Raw genomic sequence first — 26,721 nt, 5'->3', positions numbered from 1 at the left:
TTTTTTTTTTTTTTTTTTTTTTTTTTTTTTTTTTTTTTTTTTTTTTTTTTTTTTTTTTTTTTTTTTTTTGCTAGATAGTTTATTTCTATTAAATAAATTTATTAAAATAATTTTGACTAATTAAATTTTAATTCATTCATTTATANCATGGGAGGTGAGCCTCGTACGGGCTGCGGAAGAAGCGTGGGGAAGCAAGGGGGAGTGGGTCCCACGTGTGGGGTAATTTGTCGGGTAGTGGGGAAAATTAAAAAAATAAAAAATAAATAGAAAATGTTTACAAATTATACAACCAATCATCATACACCTCTTTAGATACTTTTGAACATTCAAAAATCAAATAAATAAAAATTTAAAAGTTTACGAACAAAATTAGTAATTTAACCTAAACAGCCATTTTCTTTTTATTAAGATTAAGACATCCAAAAAAAAACTGTGCCAAAAAAAAGAAAGACAATCAAGCTGAAGAAAAGAGCTTCAGTCAAATGAAATTCAATCTATTAGGTAATATAAAAAGAACTTCGTCATTCAAAGCTCAACGAGGGATTAAACATCATTTGAATCCCTGTCAACCCTTCTAAAACTGACCGAGAGTCGAGTCAACCCTTCTAAAACTGACCAAGAGTCGACCGAGAGACGTAGTCGAGACCTATTAAATACAAAATTAAAATTTCGAAAACTCCTTTAAACATGCAAAGTTCCCAGCCCCTCTTTTAACTCTAATATTTCAAGGACTTTGTTTTACTGCTTAAACCAACTAAACGACTCAAAACAAAGATGACTACTTCCTCTCTGGCCACTTGAGAGAACTCATTTAACATAAACACCAAAACTTCTCTCTATTCAACACCAGGTGACAAGTAATTCATGCATCCTAGCAGTTGATTTGCAAGCATGCATTGTTCGATGCAACTAACAATACATAGCAGAATGTCATGTATATTGAAATTAACGAAGTAAATAATTCTATAAAGAAAGATGCATTCATAGGAACAGTATTGCAGCAATAAATACAATCTAAAGAAGATACAGAGACATCAAGAACTATATGTAACAAAAGAGGAGAGTTTATTTCCAGAGTAGAGAATTCATCTTCAGATATCAGAGGCTAAAATAAGGAAATTGTGGGAAAGCAGCTTAAACCTCATCATCAGCCATCTCTACAAGAATTTTTCAATGCTGGCAGTCAAAGTTGCTTTGGGAACTGCACCTATTATCGCCTCCTTTTTCTCACCATCTTTGAAGATAATGACAGTTGGTATGCTTCTGATACCATATCGGGATGCAACACCAGAGTTGCTATCAGTATCCACCTTGTAAAATTTGAACTTACCAGCATACTGTTTAGATAGTTCATCAACGATCGGATGAATCATACGGCAAGGACCGCACCATGGAGCCCAGAATTCGACTAGGACAGGTAATTCGGATTTAAGAACCAGTGAATCCCAGGTAGCTTCTGAAGCAGCAGGTACTGCAACATTCGACAAACATGTGATTTCTTGTAACATCAACAAGGGCCCTTTTCGGGGAGAAGAAAGTTCAAGAGACAGAAAAAGTAGGGGTAGGTAATATTATTGACCCAAGAATCAGGTAGTCAGCAGAGAAGAGTCAAAACAGAACATAGATTAAAGCATAATTTTATGGATAACAAGTTCCTATAATGATCAGACTAAAAAATGAATCCAGTACTGTGACTCTCCAGGATTAATATCAACATCAAAGCAAGTGATCAAGAAAAAAAAAAGTACAACCAATGATGCAAAGACCTGAACTCAGAGTCAGGTGAAAGATTCAAACAGAAAATTTCGATGCCCCCTTCCCATGATCTAATAAATAAAACAAATGCCTGATAGATGACAGTAGACGGAAAATTTTGAAATAAGTAAGCTCCCCAATATAAGAACAGCCGGAACTCTCTAGTTGAATTACATTTTTTAAAAATTGACATGCGGTTGAACAATACTTCTGAGCTATATACACTACGGACAAAGTGTGTGTATGTGCACAAGTGTGTATAATAGAATATAAAGGTAGCTGAAATGCAACATTTCTTACACCTTTTGATGCTTAAACAGCTGTTATTTCATAGCAATGATGTAAGATAACAATCAAAATAAAACGTGATGGAACGACAACCACCAACACATGCATGTTATCATTTCGATGTTATACCTATTGTAAATGACTCAGAACTTCATGCCATACAAGATAAACACTGGCTCCTATGCAGACCAAGAAACATAAAGAACCAGGCTCACTCATACACACACAAAAGAGAGGGATGGCGGAACTAGGCAGAACCAGGAGAGAGACAATTCGGCCACTTTCTCCCAACATATTGAGCCAATATCAGATCAGCTCCTTACTGACCACTCTCTGTAGCATTATTAAGACCTAGGCACAGCAGAAACCATCTTCTCAATTAGCAATTCCTACTCCTAATGCTAAGTGACAACCTCCCGCCCAGAGACCATCTCTTTCAGTCACAGGTCTTGGTCCCGGTCAAGGGTGCATTGACTGAATAGGCTTGTCACTTACCGATTGAGAGTCTACTGATTGCCTAGGGCATCATCTCAGCCTCTCAGGTAATAACATATATTAACGAACTGGAGGGGGAAAAAAATCATATAAAAGGCCTTACATATATTCAGCCTAGAGAACGGAGCCAGAACAATGACTAAAGACATAACAATACAAAAAATTGCTCCAATCTCATATAATATATATATACCACACACGAACCCTTAATAATATGCAGTACATTCCCCTCATTTTCTGCTTAAGTTGGTACCGGAGGCACCTCTCTTCTAACAGCATCAAACCCAGAAATCTTCTACTGGAGAGAGATGGCGCAGGCCTGATATTGGCTCAAAACAATATCATATCAAAATATTTGGAAGCTAAATGTGTGTAAACAACTCTATATGACCGATCTTTATGGTTAATGGAGTGATTCGTAAACAATTTTAATGCTCAAACTGAAACACATTTATAAGGTCCAATTAAGGCTCTTTAGAATTGCTTTTTAAGTGCTTAAAAGCATCTCTTTTCACTCAAAAGTACTTTTTTAAGCACTTGAAGAGTCATTCGACATCAAAATTCATCACAGTAATTTACATCAGATCCAAGCATGTGCATGGATGGGAATACGCAACATCAATATATCCGTCAGGTACCAGAGTATAGAAATATGACAAGTACATAAATTCAAACAGAAAATGATTTGTTATATCATGTCAACATCACTCCACCAACTGATCTCATTCTTTCTTTTATCTTTCCTTTCTCTCTAATTTATATTAAGCATATACTGAATAGGTTAAACGTGCCTTAAGCTGACGCTTATAAGTTAACTCTAGTGGAACTCTATCATATTGTTTACTAATTGGAGACGTGATGAGTTTCATGCGAATCTAAACCAAACCAAACACCAGTAGATACTAACAGCATGCTCTTAAATTCATCAAACTTTCTAGTATTGTTAAAATTTCCTTTCTTCTACCCTCCAAACAACAGAAAAGGACAGAAAAAGAAAATTGCAGAACAAAATCCCAACCAATGGCAGCAGTTTCCTGAGCTTCGCAGACGATTCTTCCAGAACGCTGAGCAAATCTGGCATTAGATCTCGCAGATCTTATAGACTGGGAAGTGAAACTGTGACCGATCTTCAAGCCTCTGTACTGCGGGAGGGCGACGGAGCTCCGACGGCCGGAGAAAGCTGTGGAAGCCAAGGCGGAAGAACAGGGAAGAGTGAGGGAATCGAGAACCGTAGCCATCGGAGCAAGGGATTGATGAGCGATAGTGGTTGCGAGTGTGAGGTCGGGGAAAATTTTGGTAATTTGGGTCTTGTGTTTGATGTGGCAATGAATGGAGGACGAATGGATGAGGGTGCTGGGACAGGCATACGGCGACGTTGATCCAAGTTCAAACACAGACGAATGGTAATCTGACGCGTGGACTGACAGGTGGCATCCACATTCATGTCCGCGAGTTCGATTGTAAATCTCATATTTTATTTAATTACGAATTTATTATTACATACAAAATTCAGACATTATTTAAGTTTTGAATTTATTGAAAGTTTAATAATTTTTGTTTGTTTTTTTTTTCTTTTGAATAAAATTACAAATTTCATAAAATTTTAATTTTATATATTTAAACTCTTTAAGACAATTGATTAGTATTTTCAAATAATTGGGTAATTTTTTTAAAATTTTGAATTTGAATGATACGAGTCATCTATCAATAACGTGAAACCACAGGTTTAAAAGCTAAGATAAGCCAACTATACAACTTTAATAAACCTAGTCGGTGTCATTACGATTGTAAATATAACAACACAGGCTCACCGCTAGTAGATATTGACCTCTTTCCCTTTTGAGCTTCCCCTCAAGGCTTTAAAACGCTACAAGGGTGTTTTGTTCTTCTCCCCAACCAATGTGGGACATCACAATCCACCCCCCTCTGGGGCCCAGCGTCCTTACTGGCACACCGTCTCGTGGCTACCCCCCTTCGAGGAACAACAACAAGGCTGGCACATCGTCTGGTGTCTGGTTTTGATACCATTTGTAACAACCTAGGCCCACCGCTAGCAGATATTGTCCTCTTTGGGCTTTCCCTTCGGGCTTCCCCTCAAGGCTTTAAAACGCTATAAGGGTGTTTTGTTCTCCTCCTCAACCAATATGGGACATCACAATCCACTCCCTCTGGGGTCCAACGTCCTTACTGGCACACCGTCTCGTGGCTACCCCCTTCAAGGAACAACAAGGAGGCTGACACATCGTTCAGCGTTTGGTTCTGATACCATTTGTAACAACCTAGGCCAACCGCTAGCAAATATTGTCCTCGTTGGGCTTCCCCTCAAGGCTTTAAAACGCATCGGCTAAGGGAAGGTTCCCACATAGAGTGTTTTGTTCTCCTCCTCAACCAACGTGGGATATCAGAGTAAAAGCCCTAGCCACCACCTCTTCTCCCTGGTTCATCAGACCCAATTGAGAGTCAAAACCAAAACATTTCGAACTGAAATAATGCAAGAGATTACTTCAATCAGATCTTATTCTCACATTTTCGATCTCTCTTCAATTATTTATGATATAGAAAGGAGTAGTCTTGCTTCATATTTATTACTTCATATCTGATTTACACGACTTCAAGCAGATAAAAGCAGCTATAAAAGTTGTCTATCAATCAATTTTGGATTAGCTTCTAAGATTTCGGATCATTTTACTCTCTTTCAAACAGTGGACTTTTCAACCATTTTTACTCGGGCCAGTACCCACGTTAAAACTAGGTTTGTGTCGTAAGTGTTGAACGATCTAATAAACGGTAACAATGGGATAAACTAAATAGAATGGGAAAAGCTAGGGACCTTATTTTAAAACCAACCCTTTTGATCAACAAATTTACATATATAATCACATATCAAACTAACTTTACAAATAAGTAAATGACCCAAAAATCAGAAACAAAAAATTGCATCAACTCAACACCAAATCTATTTCAAACTCGTATACTAAAAACGAAATCGTTATCAATCCCGAACGTATAGTTTTCTTTGGTTGGTTTTGATTAAGACAAGTTCCTTTCCTTCATATAAGATTCTATCTTTTCTACATCTTCAGGAACATCAACACCATGAGCCTCATGGTCAACCTTAATCACCTGCCAAACAAAATGCCAGTTTCCACAGGTGAAAACACAATTCCGTTTTCGATAATCCATCGTTCGAGTACTAAGCTGTGTTCTAGATCTTTCGAGTATACGAATTTCCAACATGGGAAAAGATGGTAGGTATGATAGAAGATGAACTGTGCGTACCTTCATTTTGTAGCCATGTTCTAATACTTTTAGCTGTTCTAGATCCTCTTCTAGTTGCAATGGTGTTGGTTCGAGTTCAGGATACATACTTAAAAACTTCGAATCGAAGCTCTGGAGAGAAAAATAGAGGAAACGGAAGGTTTGTTTAACACGTTACGACATAATGAACTAATCTCGTATACGTTCCGTTAATACCTGGATTCCAAGATGAAGCAAATAAGGATATTGAAGGTTGACCTTTCCTGAGCTGCAACAATGAAATGAATTGATGTAACTCATTAAGTTTCCCGAGCACGAGCACGGGAAGTTATCTATAATGGAAGTCTCAAGTTGATAATGAAGAGTACGACAAGGGAAACACATGATCGAAAAGAAAATCGTACTTGTTGAAAGGGATCAATCCTCTTGAGAAATAAATAGCATAACCACGATTATCCACTACGCACTTCACCCGATTGGGATCGAACGCATCTTCGGGTCGTAAGGATGTCACTGCAGTGCTGAACACTGCATCCGGGGCAGCCTACACACCATACAGAACAAGAGCTTGTGAAATCGAACGCATCTTCACCACACTATCGAATATAAATGTTACAATAACTGAAAGATATGAGATCGTTTTACCTGCAGCGCTTTAACGATGCCATCGATGATCTCCGGTTCAATAAGGGGCTCATCCCCTTGAATATTTACAACGATATCGTATTTCTTCTCAAGCTTCTGAAGCGCTTCATTACAACGCTCAGTTCCTAAAGTAGTTTTGTACCGAAAATTATAAGACTTCAAAAGTAATCTCGAGATTTCGTTATAAAATCACAGTGACTACCGTTCCTACACGACTCTGATGTCATTACAACATCAGCACCAAATCCTTTACAGCATTGTGCAATCTTAGCATCATCGGTTGCAACAACTGGAAAGATTTCAAATCAAAAGGAAAGGATGAGATGGTGAAGCATGAAATAAGAAGAAAAAAGCACACATGCTTACCAACACAGTCCAATGTAGTAGCCATTCTTGCCCTTTCCCATGTTCTCTGTGGAATATGAATTTCATAGGCATATTAAAATTTCGACCGAAGTGAGAAATGAACGATATAAAAGTAGAGTCCGATGTCATTAGGTTCCTTGTGTATCCGATTTCGATGGAAAACTGATGGTTTGATCAATTTATTTGTCCTTTCTTTGGGATAAGGAACAATTTTATAAATAATATGAAACTACAGGGTCGGGAGGAAAGCCAAGCCAAATTCGAGACAGAGAAGATTAGCAAAAAAAAACAGCATTTCTTGACGAATCAAAGTTTTCTTTCACGTTGCTCAATCCCTTGCTATGTTCGAGAGCAGGCGCAAAGAAGTAAAGGGCAAACACTTGGGTAAAAAGAAAATAGAGACGGAGGCTAAGACTTCAAAAAATTGTAACCCACGTGGGTTACTGTAACGACCCAGATCCACCGCTAGTAGATATTGTCTGGTTACTGTAACAACCCAGATCCACCGCTAGTAGATATTGTCCTCTTTGGGTTTTCTTCCCTCGAGGCTTTAAAATGCGTCTGCTAGGAGAAGGTTTTCCACACCCTTATAAAGGGTGTTCCGCTAGCAGATATTGTCCTCTTAGAGTTTTCCCTTTCATGGGAAGGTTTTCCACACCCTTATAAAGGGTGTTTTGTTCTCCTTCCCAACCAATGTGGGACATCACAATCCACACCCCCCTTTGGGGTCCAGCGTTCTCGCTGGCACTCTTTCCTTTCTCCAATCGATGTGGGACCCCTGCCAAATCCACCCTCTTTGGGGCCCAACATCCTTACTGGCACACCGTCTCGTGTCTACCCCCTTTGGGGAACAGCCTTCTCGCTGGCACATAACCCGGTGTCTGGCTCTGATACCATTTGTAATGACCCAAATCCACCGCTAGCAGATATTGTCCTTTTTGGGCTTTCCCTTTCGGCCTTTCCCTCGTGTCTGCTAGGGGAAGGTTTTCTACACCCTTATAAAAGTGGTTTGTTCTCCTCCCTAGCCAATGTGGGACATCACAGTTACATATTCCATCATTAACTAGACATTTTAATATGAAAATTATGGATATTTCTCGTTAACTAGCCATTTTAATAGGGAGTTATGTGTCTATTTGACTCACATAGGTTAGACAACACATTATGGAATTGAAAAAAAATAGAGTTTCTATTTTAGCTTTTACTTTGCAAATGTTTAGAACTTGCATGCTAGAGTCATTCAAGTGTCATTAATCAAACCTCTTTTAGAGTGATTCGAATCACGAGATTAGAAACGATTTTTCTCCACTCTTAATCTTGATCATCAAGCTAATCCGTTCCAAAACTTTCCCTTAGGTTGATTCCATATCAAAACCATAGAACTTTACCGTTAATTTCTTTTTGAGATTTCTACTATAGCTAAGCTCACCAAGCTTCCTAAATCCTAAGAACAAAGTGAACAGGTTTACCAGCACCTATCCAATAGGTAAAGAGAAATTCTGCTAATTCACCTATAATTCTTCTCCCATAATCTACTTAAAAGAGTTAGGAAACTAAAAGTTACATTTCATAGTAGATCCATCACATAATGAATAGTTTCAACTTAAACTTAGAAATTGAAACGAACAAAACCCAGATCAGATATGAAACAAATGCAAATTCCGAGTATTAACAGCAGTATAAACCGAAATTGATAGATCCAGAAACGGCACGAACAAAAAAAGAACGGATGAGAAACAATTAGAAACCTGGATCATGGGTTTCCCAAGAATCTCTACGAGAGGCTTCCCCTGGAACCGTGAAGAGGCGAAACGGGCGGGAATGATTCCGACAACGCGGCTACGGAATTTGTTGGATCGACCCAAATAAGCTCGAGCTCCGATGGCGGCGCCAATGGCGACTCCGGCAACAATCCCATGCACAATCCAGCCTTGGCACTGCCGAAGTACCCGGATGATGATAAAGAGGAAGAAGAAGAAGAAGAGCAAACCGACATGGTCTCCCGCGATGAGAGCGGCTTGGTACTGATGCGGAAATTGGGCTGTTGATTTCCCCTTCTTTTTCCCTCCGTTTAACAATTTGATGAATTAAACTTTATTATTATTATTATATTAGNATGTATATGTATGTATATATATATATTTTCAAATTTGTACTAATTTAATCATTAAATTATTTTAATATATATATATATATATATGTATATGTATGTATATATATATATTTTCAAATTTGTACTAATTTAATCATTAAATTATTTTAGGTCACAGTAGACAGAAAAGTTACGTTAATGTGAGGTGATGAAAGCTCTTTTGAAGTTCGAAAAAGGTCAAGTTAAGCCCACGTTTCATCGGACCCTTCAATATCCTAGATCGAATCATGCTAGTGGCATATAAACTAGCCCTACCACCGTCCTTCTATGAGATGCATAATGTATTTCATGTGTCTATGCTCCGAAAGTACTTGATCAGTCCGACACATGTGGTAGATTACGAGCCTCTACAGATGGACAAAAACTTGAGTTATGAAGAGAAGCCGGTAATGATCCTAGCTCACGAGGTAAAATGCCTACGCATGAGAGAAATAACCTTCATCGGGATATTATGGCAAAACCACCAAATCGGAGAAGCAACGTGGAAACTAGAGAATAAAATGAGAGAGAAATACCCCAAGCTATTCCAATATCAAATTACTCGGGAGGATAAGAGTTCTTTTTAGACATGTATAAAAAAACGCTAAATTTTTGGCTACATATGAACATCCCAAATTCATAACACATTAAAGTCATTATTTCACGACTCATAATTCAAGTCAAACCAAAGACAAAAATTTCCACACGTTACCTTAGAAGAGAAAATCGCCACTTGTGGCCCTACATGTTTTTTTTTTCTTTTTGAGCTCAACACATGAAGGTCGAGGACATCTCAAACAAACATACATACACATTTTAACCAGTTTAGCTATGATCGAGTTCAACAGTTCATACTACAATTGAGTCCGACATACCGGACAAGTTTGATTAATCCCTAACCAACGGACTATGCAATGCGTATGAAATATATGTTTGCAATTAGGAAAAACACGGCACAAATCCGTATTTTCGAACTCCTCCAAACATATTGCACATTGACTCAACACCAACAGGGCTTCGTTATTCTTCTCGTAATCATACTCCGTCGATGGCTTCGTCAATTTCTCCATCGCGATTTGAATATGGCGATTTAGCTCATCGGAATCCACCGCCACCGATGTCGCCCTCGTCGTGGTCGTGGTCGATTCTCCGCTTTCGGTGATGATTGAATCATCTTCGGGAAAGCTGTGGTTATAGCATTGGAAGCAGATGTAAAGGAACAAGGCGAAGAAGATGAGGATTACAAAAATGATCAAGAACAAGCCAAAGATGACGATTATGTGCATGTTAGTTAATTAGCTAAGATCTTGTGCTGTTTGGATGCTGGGAAAATGAAGGAAAATGAGGTGAGAAAATGAGGAAGAATCATGGTTGATGGTTCTTCTTCTTTTTCATTTTTTTTTTTTTTTTTGTGATTTTTGTTGATATAAAAAAATAAAAAGATTTGAGTTTCGTAACAATTTCTCGTTTGTTTTCGAAACTGTATCCGTGAAGCTAACAACAAGAACAAACAACTGCGTTAAACCCATTTTAAGACTTTTGTTACGTATGAAATTAAATCTTGTTATCATCAAAATTCGAAAAAGATTAATTTGTCTGATTTGCACGTGATTAACGATAAATTTGGGAGTAAACTACCTACAGAACAATAACCTGTATCTATTATGTGATTTGGTGCTTGTTATACACGATCTCATAATTTTGGAACAAAAACTTGGATTAATTTAAAGTCGGGCTAACTAATGAAAGTACAATGCTCTATACGTTCATCATATTTTCGAGGAGAAGTAAGGGTGAGCTTAACGGAAGTTGGAGATGTGATTTCGAGTAAAAGGGGTAAGAAAGGTTAAAAAAATTTCAAAAGATCAGGTGTTACCAAAAGGTGTTGGTGTCTTTGTTTGAAAGCCGCCAACGGTAATTGATATGAACCAAGAGACATCAATCATACAATATGCTTCAATGAAGATGTGAAGAAAATATTGTTGAAATCATCAAAAGATATTTCAATTCATGCCACGTTGAAGAAGAATGAAGTTTCATGTGATAAATTTTGGGTGGATTACCATTTAGAGTTATTGTATTTCATTAATGTAGTTTAAGAGTTTTTATTTACTCTAAGTTAGAATTACCTAATCGCTAATTATGGCTATTAAGTATGAATGTTACAAAGACTGTTGGAATGACTTTAATAGTTTCATTTTGAGGCTATATGAAGTCATGTATGTTGTATTTGTAAGCAGACTTAGACTTGGAAAATATAGAAAGATTNTATGTAGTTTAGGTTGCATGTAGAATCATTCAAGCTCGACATGATCAATCTTGCTTGTGAAGTGATTCGAATCTCAAACAAGTGTTCTTGCGTTGAGATATTTGATCAACAAGAATCATTCAAGCTAGACTTGATCGATCTTGCTTGTGGAATGATTCGAATCTCAAACAATGTTCTTGCCTTGAGATATTTGATCAACAACGTAATCGGAATCTTATTCCCCTTGTATTGATTCCTTATGTTATCAGTAATACTCTTATAAGGACGTGAGAAAGTGAGAAGTTATGATTATTTCTCTAAAAAATGTGATTAATATAATTAGTGAATATAATACAAAAATATATATTATCCAAAAAACGTGAATAAAATTCACAAACCAATCTAATCCAATCCTCTGTTCTCGGGTTGAGTTGTCGGGTTGTTATTTTTTTTTAATTATTTAAAAAAACTTTACTTTATCTCTCGTACATGTTACGTTAATAACAAAAATTTCATAAAATTCAAATATAAAATATTTATAAGTCACAAGGTATCACTAATATCCATTACAAACCTAAAATATTTTTAATCTTCGTAATAATTTTAAAAATAAGGTAGGGTTGGGTTGGATTGTAACCCTATTCTCGAATTGGTCGAGTTGACCCGACCAAAACAATATCAACTCGTAAACGGACCTAAAAATTCATCCCAACCTAAATTGAAAAAATATATATCTAAAGTTGGGTGGTTTGAATTGGTCGGATTATTGAATCATACAAATATCCCTCAGATCTCCATACTCGAGAAGCATTTCGATTCCATTGCCTTTGGTCATGTGGCTTGTTTGGTGCATTTTGAGTGTCGAGACGTTGTTAGCGGCGTCTCAATGTTGTCCTCTTGATTCTATTGGTTGCAACACCTTTTCTTCAATTTTCACTTTCAAGGTTGTGGCTCGTACCCTACCTGATTCTCATTAAGCATGTCACTTGGTCACATCACAATACTTCTCTCTCGATCCGTTACTTTGTCCATTGAGAAACATGCATTATACTATATGCTCCAGTAGAATCAAAACTTATTCTTTTCAGGTATGATTGTGAAACGTTGCATGCATAAAAAATAGAATCAATCGATTTGGTGAGTTTTAACTCTTGTTGGGTTCGTTGATCGACTGATCCCGAATCAAACCAATTTCAATTTATCGACTCGAAATGTGAAAAAGAAACTCGAAAAAACCAATATATTTTTAGAACAATGGGATGAAAAGTTTGAAATATATACAAATCTCATCACTTCTCACTCACAATAGAACAACGACAAATGGGACAAGTCATGTTCTTCTTCAACCAACGTTGAATACAACAATAATGAAAAATATGATTACACACTGGAAAAATCTGGCAAAGCTCTCCCTTTTCAAAATCCTCCAAACAGATTGCACAATCAACGAATTTCGCCGTCCCTTCCGAGCTGCCATAGCTCACGGGCACCGTCGTCGTCGCCTTCTCTAGAGCTTGTCCTCTCAGCCCCTTCCTCTCCAAATCCTCCCTCCATGATGCATTCTCTACGTCTCCACCATGACGCGTTGGATGAGATACCAAAATCCTAGTTTGTGTGCTCTGGTTCTGGTTTTGGTTTTGGTTTCTCTCGTCCACTACGAGTTCAGGGTCGTGTTCGTCTAAATAAATTGGGCGAACTAGGTACTTGCAAATGAAGTAGACGAGGACGATGATGGCAAAGGAGGCGAGGACGGAGAAGATGATAATGGAGACGAAGATGAGGATTATGATCGAAAAGGAGGTGAGGAAGGGGAGGATTGAAGGAGGAGGGTTAAGAGGTGGAGGGATCATGTTAGGAGCTTTGTAATTGGTGGTGTTTTTTTAGAGTTTTGTAGGGTTTTTTTGTGAAGAGACTTAGAAGCCATGAAGCATAATTTTTGGTTTTTTTCAACAAATTTTTTGTTTGTTTCCAATTCAATTTACAAAAATAGACAGCTTTTGTTTTTGTCCTACATGTCCAAGGTCGGGTTTGCCACGCTCTTCGACGACTATTTCAAAATATTTACTTCATTCTCTTTGGGTTTAAAACGAGTCTGACGGGGGAAAAGGGGTTTCACTCAAGGGTTTAAAACTCGTATGCTAAAGAAAGGTTTCCACACCCTTATAAATGGTAGATTGTTCTCCTCCCCAGCCAATGTGGGACATCATAATCTACGCCCCGAGGTTTCCACACCCTTATAAATGGTGGTTTGTTCTACACCCCAGCCAATGTGGGACATCACAATTCACCCCCCTTCAGGACCCAGCGTCCTCGCTGGCACTCTTTCCTTCCTCCGATCGATGTGAGACTACCCCAAATCCACCCTCCTTCGAGGCCCAGCGTTCTTACTGACACACAGCATCATGTCTACCCCCTTCGGGAAACAGCGAGAAAGCTGACACATCGTCCGGTGTCTGGCTCTAATACCAATTGTAACGGCCCAGATCCACCGCTAGTAGATATTTTCCTCTTTGGCCTTTTCCTTTCGGGTTTCCTCTCAAGGCTTTAAAACGCGTATGCTATGAAAAAGTTTCCATACGCTTATAAATGGTGGTTTGTTCTCCTCCCAACTAATGTGGGACATCATAAAACTGTAGAGGTGTTCGAAAAAACCCGATCAATCTAACCTAATTCATATAGTCTAGATTGAGTTATAAACTTATTTTAGGGAATGGAAGTTCCACATCCACTAATTTAGGAAATGATCATGGGTTTATAATTGAGGAATACTCTCTCCATTCATTTGAAACGTTTTGGGAAACCCAAACCAATAAAAGTTAATTGGAAATTGGAACTTGGGCCTTACTACTTAAACATGGGCCGGGCTCATTTTTTGGTCGAGTTGGCCCAGCCCAATAATGAGGCCCAACTTTCCAGTTTCCGCTATACTCCACCTCCTATTTTCATCGTCGTTCTTCATCCAGATTTGAGCGGTTTGCTCTGTTTTCTCTCTCTCTCTCTCTTCCCAGATACCGGAGAGAGGAAAATCAGCCATGGCGAAGCTGTTCTCCCTTTTCATCTCCTTCTTTCTTCTCTCTCTTTCACTCTCTTATGTTCTTGCTGATTCCCACTTCGAAGGATTCGAACCAGAAATCGACGACCTCGAAGATGATGATCTTTCTCTCCCCCTCACTGATCTCCCTCTCCGTCCCTCTCTTCTCACCAAGTCGGACCCTGAACCTGCTGGAATTTCTTCACCGGATCGTGATTCTGATGTACCGGATCCGGTGGACGAGCCGTTGGATTCTCAATCTCCACCCTCCGTCTCCGATTCTCCGAAGCCGTCTCCGACCAGCTTCAGTTACTGGGATGAGGATGAATTCGAAGGTTTGCCGATTGAACAACCACAAGAACCGGCACAACAAAGCTCCAAATCCGCTGAGGATTCAGCCTCCACCAATCCGAACTCTGATTCAAAACCTACCTCTCCGATTCCCGAACCTGCGAATGTTCGGAAGTCGTATACTGTTGAAATTGTCTGTGGATCTTTCTTGGTGATTTTTGTGATCAACTATTTTACTGGAAAGCGTGAGAACGAGAACGTCGCTCTATCGTGGGCTTCGAAATTCGCGACTAAGGACTCCATTTTTGAGCGGAACTTTAGTTTGTTGGGTGTGGGGGAAGGTGAGGACTCGCCTTTGCTGTTGAAAGAGGGACAGAATATCTTCAAATTCTATGCTAGCGGCCGGAGGTATTGCCAAGGGTTGTTGGCGACAATGGAGTTGAAGAGCCGACACGATTTGATCTCGAGGTTGTATAACATGGTGGTGCCATGTAAGGACGAAATTAGCTTCGAGGTCTATATGAATGACGATGCAATGGATCATATAATCTTTGCCGTGGCGAGGAAGAAAGCTGCCAAAGGAATGCAAAAGGATTTGAACGATTTGCAAAGATTTGCCGGGATTTTGGCGCCTCCCAGTGGCAGAAAATGGGTTCCTGAAGAGTTGAGTGTAATTTCAGAATCTAAGGAAGTTGCTGCGGATTTGATCACAGAGACCGTTCTTGACCAGGTTGGTAACTTTTTGTTCCACTGTTTCAGGTGACTTCCATTATGTTCTTTTGTTCTGAATAGAGAACGTTTTGCTGAATGGGTGCTGCTAAGTCTCTTGATGTACAGTCATTTATACTTTATGTTATCTGGTGATCTCGCCTTTAAAATGTAATCTTTCTGTCTATTTTCATGATATGTTAGTTTTTGTTGCTACATTGTACATTTGCTTATGGTATTCTGCAACTACCTCTTTGATTGTTCTACTTTGGAAGTAGAGTGGAGATTCCTAATTTGTCTCTCCTATGGTGGCAAAATTGACTCTGATTCTACTACTAATAAGATCTTTGATCTTCTAAGTCAAACCAAAGTTTATTGCCAATGTTTTTCACTAGCTGGGATCCATGTTCCGAAATGAAACATGCAAGGTGGGGTGGAGCCGGGTGCCTTCGGGCGTGCGGCATGAACCTCATTGAGTGTGCGACGTTGTGGTGATGCCTCCCATCCTTGGGCCAGCCCTATGTTCAAGGCGGCATGGTAGCGGAACGTGCACGGTGGGGCGTTGTTGGATGCCTTTGGGCGTGCGACGTGAGCCTTGTTGAGCACGGAATGTTGCATTGTTGCCTTCTAACTTGGGCTGACTTGAGGATGGTTGAAGCTGGTACGACGACGAAGAATTGAGTCGTATGAATCAGCTCACCAGCATAGAGGCATGTTATTACAATCACTTATGCCACTGCCCCTTCAACGTCCATGAGATTTTTATTCATAGCTTCAATTGATTGGTCATTGGGTTTAGACTCTTGATTCTATAGCCATTTTTTCTTGTAAATCTTCTTTTTCCTAGGCATTTGGATTTTGTTTTCGGACGTTTGCATCAACCTTTCTTCGAAGCTTTGTAGGAATTCATATGAGGATTAGAACTATTTGTTTTCGCAATGCCTTTTGTCAACTTTTATTGGGCATCCTTTTGATGTCAGTTTGACCCGAGTCGAGAGATTGGGAACGCCATATTTAAGATTCTCTGCATGAGAAGAGAGGGAGGATTCTGTGGCAAGCCTGTTTTGCTGCAGTGCTTTAGTTCCTTTTGGTTAAAGAGGAATCTCGACGTTTCTTAGGATAAGAGACTTCGTCGTGGGAGGAGGGTTGAAGTACTGTACACTATAATGCTTTCCTATGGGTGTTGAAGTCTCTGTTGTGCTCCTTCCATTTTGTGATTTTTGTTTTCGGCCCTTCCTTTCGTGACTTTGGGATTTCGTCCCCTCGGAGTTGTGCTGTTAGCAACAACTAAAAGGGGTTAACTGTTGAAAGTCTTTGGGACTTTTGAACTTTCTAATGGAACATCACATCTAAAAGGAGTCTGCTTGAGGTAGAGTGAGACTATAGGGTTCTGATTGGGGCTCCAATCAGTCAGCGTGTAGATAGAAGAGTATAGAAGAATTAGAACTCAGGACACCTCTCGGTGTAGTCTTTATTTCTTTTTCGGGTTTTTGTTATTTTTTAGGGTTGGGGACGGTATGCTGCCTTTATTTTCTTCAGGTGCCTTGGAAACGTTTATTTACTCGAGCGGTTGTAACTGTATACTGATTTTAACTTTCAGTAAGCTTCTATTTCATTTGTTGTGTTTTGGCTCATTCCCCAGTGATGCATATTCTGTGTTGAAGCAAAAACTTTTTGGGGGTAGGGCAAATATAAAGAAAAGGGTGTTTCCGACGTGCGATATCTGATTGTTTGTTCCTTATCGAACGCCCTCATGCCCAATTAACACGACATAACCAAAACATCCAGTAAATTTCTTTAGTTGATTTCTGCAGGTTTTTGGTGAAAAATCTTTTGAGAAATTTGGGAAGTACTTCATCTCGATGCACTTCTCAGATCAGCATTCAGGCATGCACAAGAAGATGCTGTTGTTCAAATTCGCTCTCCCAGATGCCAACAACATGGCAGATATTTCTCGTCTGGTCGCACTTGTGCCCTATTATATCGACGCCATTGGACGTTACAAGCTCAGTTCACAGGTAATGTTCAGAGATATCTATTCAATACAATTTGAACATGTTTAACTTTGTTCGAAATTTTCTAAATCCTAATCGTTGGTCATGCAGGCCCGGTCGAAAACTGAAGCTGCCAGGTCCAAGGCTGCTCAAGAGGCATACAAAGAGCTTCAAAATGCTAGGCAAGAAGCCCTGCAGAAGAGGAAGGCAGAGAAGAAGAAACTGATGGAAGAGGCTGAAGCCAAGTTAGGTGCTGAGGCTCTTCGACGGAAAGAGGCGAAAGATCGCGCCAAGCAGATGAAGAAAGCAATGCCGAAGATAAAGATGAGCCGCACTCGGTAACGGTAACGACTCGAATTCTTCACCTGGTTTTCTAATGTTGTTTCAGAGCTTAGCTGAGATTCCGGAGTTCATTGAGATTTTGATGATCAGGTCGTCATGTACTTTTAGATTTCATTACACTAGCTCGTCATGGCATAATAACAGTACAATAGAAACTAGCTTCGGTTTTTTTTTTATAATTTAAATCTCTGAGGAGATCATATGGCTGAATAGGAATTTTACTGAACTGTAATGTTACTCCATGGTGAATTATATATAAACCTCTTTTGAGACGATCATACGGTTTGTTTTTTCTTCAACGAGTTCCGATGAAAAGGTGTGATCGGATCGATGGAACACGCATGATCATAATGAAAATAAATTTTGTTTTTTAAACTCTTAAACTTTCAATTTTTATGAAGGATAGATTCGGAATGAATGAATGTGTCTATTCTATTCGATGTATCATCTTCTCTCAAGGGATACCTCGAGTTGAAGAGTTGTGTCTCATCGAGTTGAAGACTTGTGTCTCATCAACAAAGACCGAGGAGAAAAATAGGATGTTATAGTGTATTATATTATGTATAATCTTCTTGATTTTTATTAAACACAAGAGTGTTCAAACATATACCCATCCGATATCGACAGTCGTCTTCTAACATTACCAACCTTCTAACATTACCAACCTTTAAGTAAAGAGTTTAAAATTATTTAATTACCAACCTTCTAACATTACCAACCTTTAAGTAAAGAGTTTAAAATTATTTAAGCTTCTATAATAGTAAACATGAGTTATTTCTATTTTTTATATAATTACATTGAATATTATAAAATTTTCATAAATGTTTCATAGGGACAAAATGAAAAATACGAATTAATTGTTACGATAAAATGAATAAGAATATAATAGCAAATTTAGATAAGTAGGGCATGACAACATTGACACATTTCAATATTTCTCCAATAAACAACTTTTAATTATTATTGTTTTTGAAAAGTTTTGAATTCTCTAATAAAAGAAAAAAAATTTATAGCCCCATATGCNATATATATATATATATATATATATATATATATATATATATATATATATGCATATTCTATAGATTCTATAGATTATATATTATATATTATAAATAGACTATAGTTATGTTGTATACATAGATTATATATATTTATGGGTGCCAACTCAACATTGCTTTCTAAGCCAAAATTTTCATGCTTAATATTATATTTTTATTGTATAGAATAAATAAAATGGCTTAAATTGTAGTACTTAATAGGTTTGACAGTAATAATTATTATAATTTAAAAGTTAAAAAAATAATAATAATAAAGAATGCCCTGGTGATCGACTTTTGATATAGTAATAAATTTTGAGACAGTTTCTGTAATTTACTTCCTTCCATGCATGAAAATTTGAACCATCGTCTTTTGAGATAGCAATGAATGTCTTATCTATTGAGTTATGCTTTTAGAATACGTTTCAAAATATTTTGAACATTTGATCGACATATACCTTAACGAGCAGAAGAATCAAAGATAAAAAGGTCAAATTCTTTTACGAAAAAAGGGTTAATTGAACCCTAAGAACAAATATACACTTACAAGAGATAAATTAAACACTAAAAAAAAGGGCTTGAATTTCAGTTGGCAACACTACCAGTGGCTTCCACTTCATCAGCTGCAGGTTCTATATATCTCCAACAAAGCCCAAGAGTGCTACCCATTATGTTCATTATCACAGCTGACATCGCTGCCGGTAATGCCACCATTGCTGAGCTGAAATGTGAGCTCGCCAAAACAACTCCCAATGATGAATTCTGCATCCCAACCTCTATGGATATAGCTCTTCGTTCCCGTTCTCGAAACCCCCCGATACTCGCTGCTATATAGCTGCAAAGCAAACAAAGATCGTGTCGATCGACATTATATTACAAACCAATAGTTAAGTTATAACTTCGAGTAACATCTCGAATGATATGCAACTTACCCGACAAAGAAACCCGCGAAGTGTAAACAAAACACTGAAAGTATGACTGTTCCCAACTCTCCTGATAATATACTTCTAATAACCATCCATGGAGATGCATCAGAAGCTAATGAGGCATTAACCATTGATGATTTGAAACGAACGACGTTCTCCGAGAAGACACTGATGAACAAAAACACGACTGAGTTTCGATTAAACAATGATCATTTATACACTTAAGAAGCGACGACGAAGTTAATACCTGCAAGCGAGCAGCGACGAAGTTAAGACAGCAACGAGTGGTGCAAATGGTATCACCAGTTTCACCAGTTGAGGAAACGCCTTCTGCAAGTAGGAACCTAATAGAATAGGAGCTACCACCACCTAGCCAAGAACAAACAAGATGGCGATCGTAAGAATTCAGTTAAGAACAAGAACAAGAACAAGACCATGGACATGGACATGGACACATGAACACGAACATGAACGTGAACAGGAACATGAACGGGAACAGGAACATGAACAGGAACAGGAACACGAACAGGAACAGGAACACAAGGCAAATGAGAACCAAATTTCACCTGAAGGGTGCTGAGAGAGAGCTTTGCAGCATCAACTGGAATGTAAGCTCCTGCTAGTAATTTGGTAAGAAATGGAGTGAGAATTACGGCTCCTAGAGTGGTGCATACTGTCATTACAATAGACAAAGGAACGTCGCCTTGAGCAATTAAGGTTACCTGAAACACTATTTGATTGAAGTAAAGGTGAACGGAAAGCTTAAGCAATCAACTTATCTACTTCAATTCTTCATGATATCATTCATAAACCTATGCTCAATTGAGATACTATTTTGAACCTACATGTTTGTTATTCACCATTATTGTAACGGTCCAAGCTCAACGCTAGTAGATATTGTCCTTTTTGAGTTTTTCCTTTCGGGCTTCCCCTCAAGGTTAAACACGTCTACTCTACTAGAGAGAGGTTTCCAGACTAATATTTCGGGAGAGGTTTCCACACCCTTATAAAGAATATTTCGTTCTTCCCTCCAACCGAGGTGGGATCTCACAATTCACCCTCATGGGGACCCAACGTCCTTGCAGACACACTGTCTTATGTCCACCCCTTTCAGGGCTCAACCTCTTCTCCAAGCAACGTGGGATCTCACAATCCACCCCTTTCAGGGCCCAGGGTCCTTGCTGACACTCCGCCTCATGTCCACCACTTCAAGGCTCAACCTCCTCACTGACACATTGCCCAGTGTTTGGCTTTGATACCATTTGTAACGGCCCAAGCCCATCGCTAATAGATATTATCCTTTTTGGGCTTCCTCTTTCGGGCTTCCCCTCAAAGTTTTTGAAGGGAGAGGTTTCCACACCCTTGTAAAGAATGTTTTCGTTCTCCTCCCCAATCAATGTGGAATCTCACAATCCACCTCTTCGAGGCCTAGCGTCCTTGCTGACACACCGCTTCATGTCCACCCCCTTCGGTGCCCAGCGTCCTTGTTGACACATTGCCTCATGTCCACCCCCTTCGTGGCCCAACGTCCTTGTTGACACACCGCCTCATGTCCACCCCCTTTGGGGCTCAGCCTCCTCACTAGCACATTGTCAGGTGTCTGGTTGCTAACATACCGCCTCATGTCTACCCCTTTCGAGGCTCAACCTCCTCACTAGCACATCGCCTGGTGTACGGCTCTATACCATTGGTAAAAGCCCACCACAAGTAGATATTGTCCTCTTTAGGCTTCTCTTTTCGGACTTCTACTCAAAGTTTTTAAAAGTCATCTACAAAGGCATCTACGAGAGAGGGGAAACATCATCCCAAATTGAGTATAATATGCAATCAATAGATTAATAGTTGTGGAACATCAAGAACAACTACATTAAAACTGAACATATAAGCAACAGAGATCATGAACATTACCACATTGGAGGCTGTCCCTCCAGGGCAACATGAAAGCAAGATCAAACCAACCGAAAGCGACGTTGAAAGCCCAAAAAACTTGCCAATAAGAGCTCCGGCAGCCGGCATAATCGTGTACTGAGCTACACATCCAAACAATATCTAAAACAAAAAAACACAGAATCATTACAAAAATTACCAGCAGTCCACAATTTAATCCCATAAAATCAAGAACCCAAATCCCAAAACCCCACAAAATCCACTAATAAACAAAGCAAGAATCCAAAAACTCACAGAAAGTGGCCTCTGCATGAACAAATTAACCAAATCCTTCAGCTCCAGAGTGAGACCCATAGCCAACATAATCAAGCCAAGAGCCAAGCTATACGAAGTGGGTCCTCTCTCCACAAACCACGAGAAGGTCGACGGTTTCAGACAAGCAACGACGCCGCCGACCGTCACATAGAGAGGGTACAGACTCGCCGCCGTCGAAAGAAAATCATCCAAACCGGAGGGTTTTGCCGGGGGCAGGGGAGATGGGTCTTCGTTATTTCGTTGAACTGATCGGACGGCGAGCAATCTGGGGAGGTTCGGCGGCAAGAGACAGGGAATTTTGGGTCTGTGTAGGCGGAGATTACGGCGGCGGTGGTGGTGTTGGAGAGGGGAAATGAAGGGGGTGAATTGCAGAGAAATCGAAGCCATTGTGCAGAATTCGGCGGCTCCGATTGCGAAGAAAAGAATTGGTGAATGAATCAATGGTTTTCTGTGGTGCTAACTACGCGATTGTGATCGGAAATCATTTGGAAGCTGCCAATAAGAACAGAGAGATTTATTTATTTATTATTCATTTATTTTTATCCTTTGGCTTACGTGTCAAAATACGTGGAATATAAATTGACGGATTTAAACATTTTTTTAACACTGCTTTAAATTTTTTAATAATGGGTTTTAGTATATTTAAAATATAATGGTGAAAAATGTGCTGATTATATTAATTTATAATTAGACAATAATTTTCATACAATTTCATAACATTAATAATCATGTTACTTATATTTTTAAAGCTCATGTGCTTTTTTTTTTTTAATAAAATGTTAAATATTATGAACAATTAACGCGAGGCTGTCCATTCAAATTCTCATACTTCATTTGTTGTACTAAGAAAAATATCATTAAAAATAGTCAATACGTGTAATAGAGATGTTAATTTAAAATCCGGCCCAAATGGAGTGGGGAATACCTCTTTAAATGAAAAATGGGAGAGATTTTTTCCCGTTAGTTATGGGCCAGATGGTGAGGGTCATATTCCATGTCCTTGCCGCCGACTCTGCCAAAACCCCCCTTAATTGAACCGCAGTTAAAGTCATATTCACCAATTCAAGTAATTTTCATTAAAGACTTGATTTTTTAAAAGATTATATGAAGGAGAATTGATATGAACTACGACTAAGAAATTTTCATACCACAAGGTCCAATTACAAGGATGAGAGCCAAAAAACTACAACAAATGCACTTTAATAAGTATATTTATTTCATTGCCCTGTTTCATTATAATTTAAATATTTATTTGTTATATTTAAGCTAGTTTTAACGCAAGAGTTAAGGTTATATAAATGAGTTATATTTAAGCTAGTTTTAACGCAGGAGTTAAGGTTATATAAATGAACTCAGTTGAATTTATGAAACTAGTCCAAGAATGATTAATAAGTACATTTCATTCATTGCACGGTTTAATTATAACTTAAATATTTATTTGTCATATTTAAGCTAGTTTTCAATTCATTGCATTGTTTACACATTTCATTCATTGCTAGTTTTTAACACATGAGTAGTTGAATTTATGGAACTAGTCCATGAATGATTAATAAGTACATTTCATTCCTTGCATTGTTTTGTCATATTTAAGCTAGTTTTTTAACGTATGAGTTAAGGTTATATGCATCTAATGTTGCACTGTTTTGTCATATTTAAGCTAATTTATGGAATTAGTCAATTTAAGCTAGTTTATTTAAACTAGTCCTTCTGTTCTTTGTCGTTATTCGAATTGCTACTTTAATGCTCTTGTTTACCTTCACTTGCACCATACTTTATGTCGGAAGAAGGAAATAGGTATCTACTTTATTCTCTTGGTGTAATATTGTCCACCTTGAACATAAGCTCTCATGACTCTGCTTTAGACTTTCCCAAAATGCCTCCAATGAAGATAGTATTTTTTATTATTGTAAACTCATGATCATTTCCTAATTAGCCGATGTGGGACTTTCATCCAAAAAGATAAAATATCAGTCAATATGAGAACTTTTGCTATCAACTCAACATGGCATGGTATCGTGAATGAAGACCCGGGCTGATGAGAGCGTTGATTATCACTAGGCCGATAACCAATTCCATGTATGAACAAATTGTCTATAAATTTTATAGAATGTTTTAGAAAGATAACGAGATATTTTATGAATAAATATTTAAATTTTTAGAAATAAATATATCTAGAAAGATATTGAGATACTTTAAGAAAAAATGATAAAATGTGTGGTATATATTGTCTGTCCTCGCTAAAAATATCTTCCATTCCACCCGTTTTTCATACCAAACAAAGCAAAGTTTAGTAATTTGTGAGTATCGTGTAATTTCTTCTTAATTGATAATAAAGAATTGTGTTCAATATATCTATCCTCGACTAAAAGATTAAAGCTTGACAAATAGACTACGAGATGAATCGTTGGGTTGGTCGTCGTGGTTGCACATGAATTGAGTTGAATCGTTGGATTGGTCGTCGTGGTTGCACATGAATTGATCTATATAGGCACGAATTAACTCTTGGAATGAGGCAATGGTCCTTGAACTAGGTTTGGGCAAGCTCATGAAGGTTAGGGAGATGCTCAACATCTACGGACTGCATGGAGTTTCATCCATGACCCGTAAGATTTTTGTGTTAGGTTATGGAGTCTGCTGCTTATTTATAGCGGTGTTAAGTAAAGCTATATTTGGTAAATATGTCATAAATAGTAAATAGCTATGTATAGTAAAAAGCTATATCTAAATATATATTTGGTAGTAAAATCTAAAAGCTATATTTGGTAAACGTAAATTGTCATAAATAGTAAATAGTTATATATAGTAAAAATTTATATTTGGTAAATGACATATAAAGTAAATTGTCATAAATAGTAAATAGCTATGTATAGTAAAAAGCTATATCTGCTATATATAGTAGATGGTTATATCACGTAAAAATATATATAGTAAGCTAAATCATATATATACAAAGCTTTGAAAACGTACTGTATTCTTTGTTACTGTACACATACTTGAAGTCATCAATAAAAATCTTTTAGCAAGAGTGCTCCTTGCATTTTCTCTATCATGTTCTTTGTGTTCATCTAGATCGAGTGTGTGCGTTGTTGTGTGATCCTAACACTTTGCATGTTCAATCAGATCGGTTGACTTGTCATATACCTTCATAGTGAGAATTTTGAACTTGGTGGATATTGATGTCGTGCAATCAAGCTAGCTAGAAGTCTCGTGCATGCAATGTTTTGAAGCTACGAGTTGAAAGGATCACACCTCACTCAATCCTACGAATTGCTCCTTAACCCTACTCAAGATGTTCAAAACACATTCAACTTATGACATCTTAATATTGGATGTGTGTTGACAATGTCATGATTCCTATAAAAGTCAATAATTGAGGGCTATATAATTTGACCAAAGTATTATTTTATCTCTCTTCTCTTCTTATTTAACCTTTTTTTCTATAAATTTTTTTAAATATTGTATCATGAAAATTATAATAATTATTGAATTAATTATGATTAATTTTTTTTTTTTTTTTGAAGGATTAAGCTTTTTACTTAAATATTTTTTGAAGACTAAAAAAATAATTGTTTTTCCTTAGTACCATGTTTAAAAAACAATAATAAGGTGTTAATAGACTATTTACATCTCAGTTAAAAAAATTTGAATTTTTTTTATAGGATAGCTGGAGCCCGCGTGCGAGTTCTATCATGTAATAAAGCCAATGATTAGAGGTATCGGGGGTGCAACGTGTTGAAATATCATCACTAGCCCAGTAGAGTGAAGCCCAATAATTGTACGAGCCCATTGTATATTTATTTTAGTATAAATTTTAGGAAAGATACGGTATATTTTAGGAGAGAGATCTACATATTTTAGAAAAAAAGATTTAGATTTGTTAGGTCTATTGAGTAGGCTCTAGTATACCCCTCCACCCTAACTAGGTTTTAAATACAGTTTCTATAGAGTGTTTTGTAAATCTCTTCTCGGTTGGTGTTAACAAAGAGTGCGAGTGTTTCCCAGAGAGTTGTGTTCAACAATTTGGTATCAAAGCGAGTTTTCCAGATAGTTGTGTTCAACAATTTGGTATCAAAGCGAGGTTAGTGTAGGTTATCTGATCCCTTAGGATCTTCCACATCAGAAACGATTTCTTGAGATTAGTAGTGAGTGAGTTTCTTTTGTGTCGTGAGTAGTCTGTGACTCTGCAATATCATCTTATTTGAACAATTCTAACTTCCTGACTTGAAATATTTTAAGTATATGGCAAAAAATTAAGAATAATTAAGACTAGAAAAAGAAAATCCGATTTCAGTTTTGGATATTCAAATTTTTTATTAACCGATCCTTTTGAAAAGAGATAAGAGCTGGTGAATCAGAAAAATTAATTAGGAATTAAATATACTTTTTTTTTATGGAATATACATATCAATATTCATGGATCATACTTTTCATCTCACTTCCAATTCCTATCTTGTGTCGAAAGAGCTTGTTTGGTATTACTTAGGTATGACTAACACGATGGGGTGATTTTCAAATCGTTGGAGAAATCAAGAAAATCAACAACAACTACTACAACATGTGGGCAACATGCATGATGTCCTATTTACATGGACAGGATCTTTGGGAGATCGTTGGCGGGTGTGAAACTACGCCGCCAGAGGAGGATTCTAATGGCGCCTCGCGCAAATGGATAATCAAAGCAGGCAAAGCAATGTTTGCCTTGAAGACCAAAATCAGAGAAGAGATGTTATAACATATTTGGGATGACAAGACACCGAAAGAAGCATGTGACACGTTCGTGATGTTGTTCTTAAAGAAGAACGATACAAAGCTACAACTTATGGNTGCGGCTCAACGAACCTTGAGATATGTCAAAGGTACAATCAATTACAATCCTTCGTATAAAAGAAGCGAANTCTGTCGGGAGATTACTGAACTAGACCCGAAGTCCGCCATTGGAGAATCTTGAATGAAGAGGATTATAATCCATGGATTGCAACCGAAATATAGAAGCTTTATTAT

General features: G+C 37.8%; 3 protein-coding genes and 1 pseudogene across 3 annotated transcripts; 1 reads left to right on the top strand and 3 right to left on the bottom strand.

Moving 5' to 3' along the window:
• Positions 1 to 937: 937 nt before the first annotated feature.
• LOC111810091 (thioredoxin) lies at positions 938 to 3,888 on the bottom strand. Its single transcript, XM_023696664.1, has 2 exons — positions 3,557 to 3,888; positions 938 to 1,471 (listed from the first exon to the last, which is right to left on the bottom strand). The coding sequence occupies exons 1-2, from the start codon at positions 3,774 to 3,776 to the stop codon at positions 1,158 to 1,160; spliced, it is 534 nt and encodes a 177-aa protein (XP_023552432.1). The 5' UTR covers positions 3,777 to 3,888; the 3' UTR covers positions 938 to 1,157.
• Positions 3,889 to 5,346: 1,458 nt separating this feature from the next.
• Positions 5,347 to 8,871, bottom strand: LOC111809828 (annotated as a pseudogene).
• A 5,283-nt stretch (positions 8,872 to 14,154) lies between these two features.
• Positions 14,155 to 17,830, top strand: LOC111810245 (uncharacterized protein At5g49945-like). Its single transcript, XM_023696897.1, has 3 exons — positions 14,155 to 15,238; positions 17,031 to 17,234; positions 17,322 to 17,830. The coding sequence occupies exons 1-3, from the start codon at positions 14,219 to 14,221 to the stop codon at positions 17,550 to 17,552; spliced, it is 1,455 nt and encodes a 484-aa protein (XP_023552665.1). The 5' UTR covers positions 14,155 to 14,218; the 3' UTR covers positions 17,553 to 17,830.
• Positions 17,831 to 19,023: 1,193 nt separating this feature from the next.
• On the bottom strand, positions 19,024 to 22,199 carry LOC111809717 (probable sodium/metabolite cotransporter BASS2, chloroplastic). The gene is made up of 6 exons (XM_023696110.1): positions 21,700 to 22,199; positions 21,427 to 21,567; positions 20,085 to 20,240; positions 19,766 to 19,887; positions 19,525 to 19,686; positions 19,024 to 19,427 (listed from the first exon to the last, which is right to left on the bottom strand). The coding sequence occupies exons 1-6, from the start codon at positions 22,105 to 22,107 to the stop codon at positions 19,178 to 19,180; spliced, it is 1,239 nt and encodes a 412-aa protein (XP_023551878.1). The 5' UTR covers positions 22,108 to 22,199; the 3' UTR covers positions 19,024 to 19,177.
• Positions 22,200 to 26,721: the final 4,522 nt, after the last annotated feature.

Source organism: Cucurbita pepo, chromosome LG14, assembly GCF_002806865.2.
Source record: "Cucurbita pepo subsp. pepo cultivar mu-cu-16 chromosome LG14, ASM280686v2, whole genome shotgun sequence".
In the NCBI taxonomy this organism is placed as follows: domain Eukaryota; kingdom Viridiplantae; phylum Streptophyta; class Magnoliopsida; order Cucurbitales; family Cucurbitaceae; genus Cucurbita; species Cucurbita pepo.
This window is presented reverse-complemented; position numbering and strand designations above follow the sequence as displayed.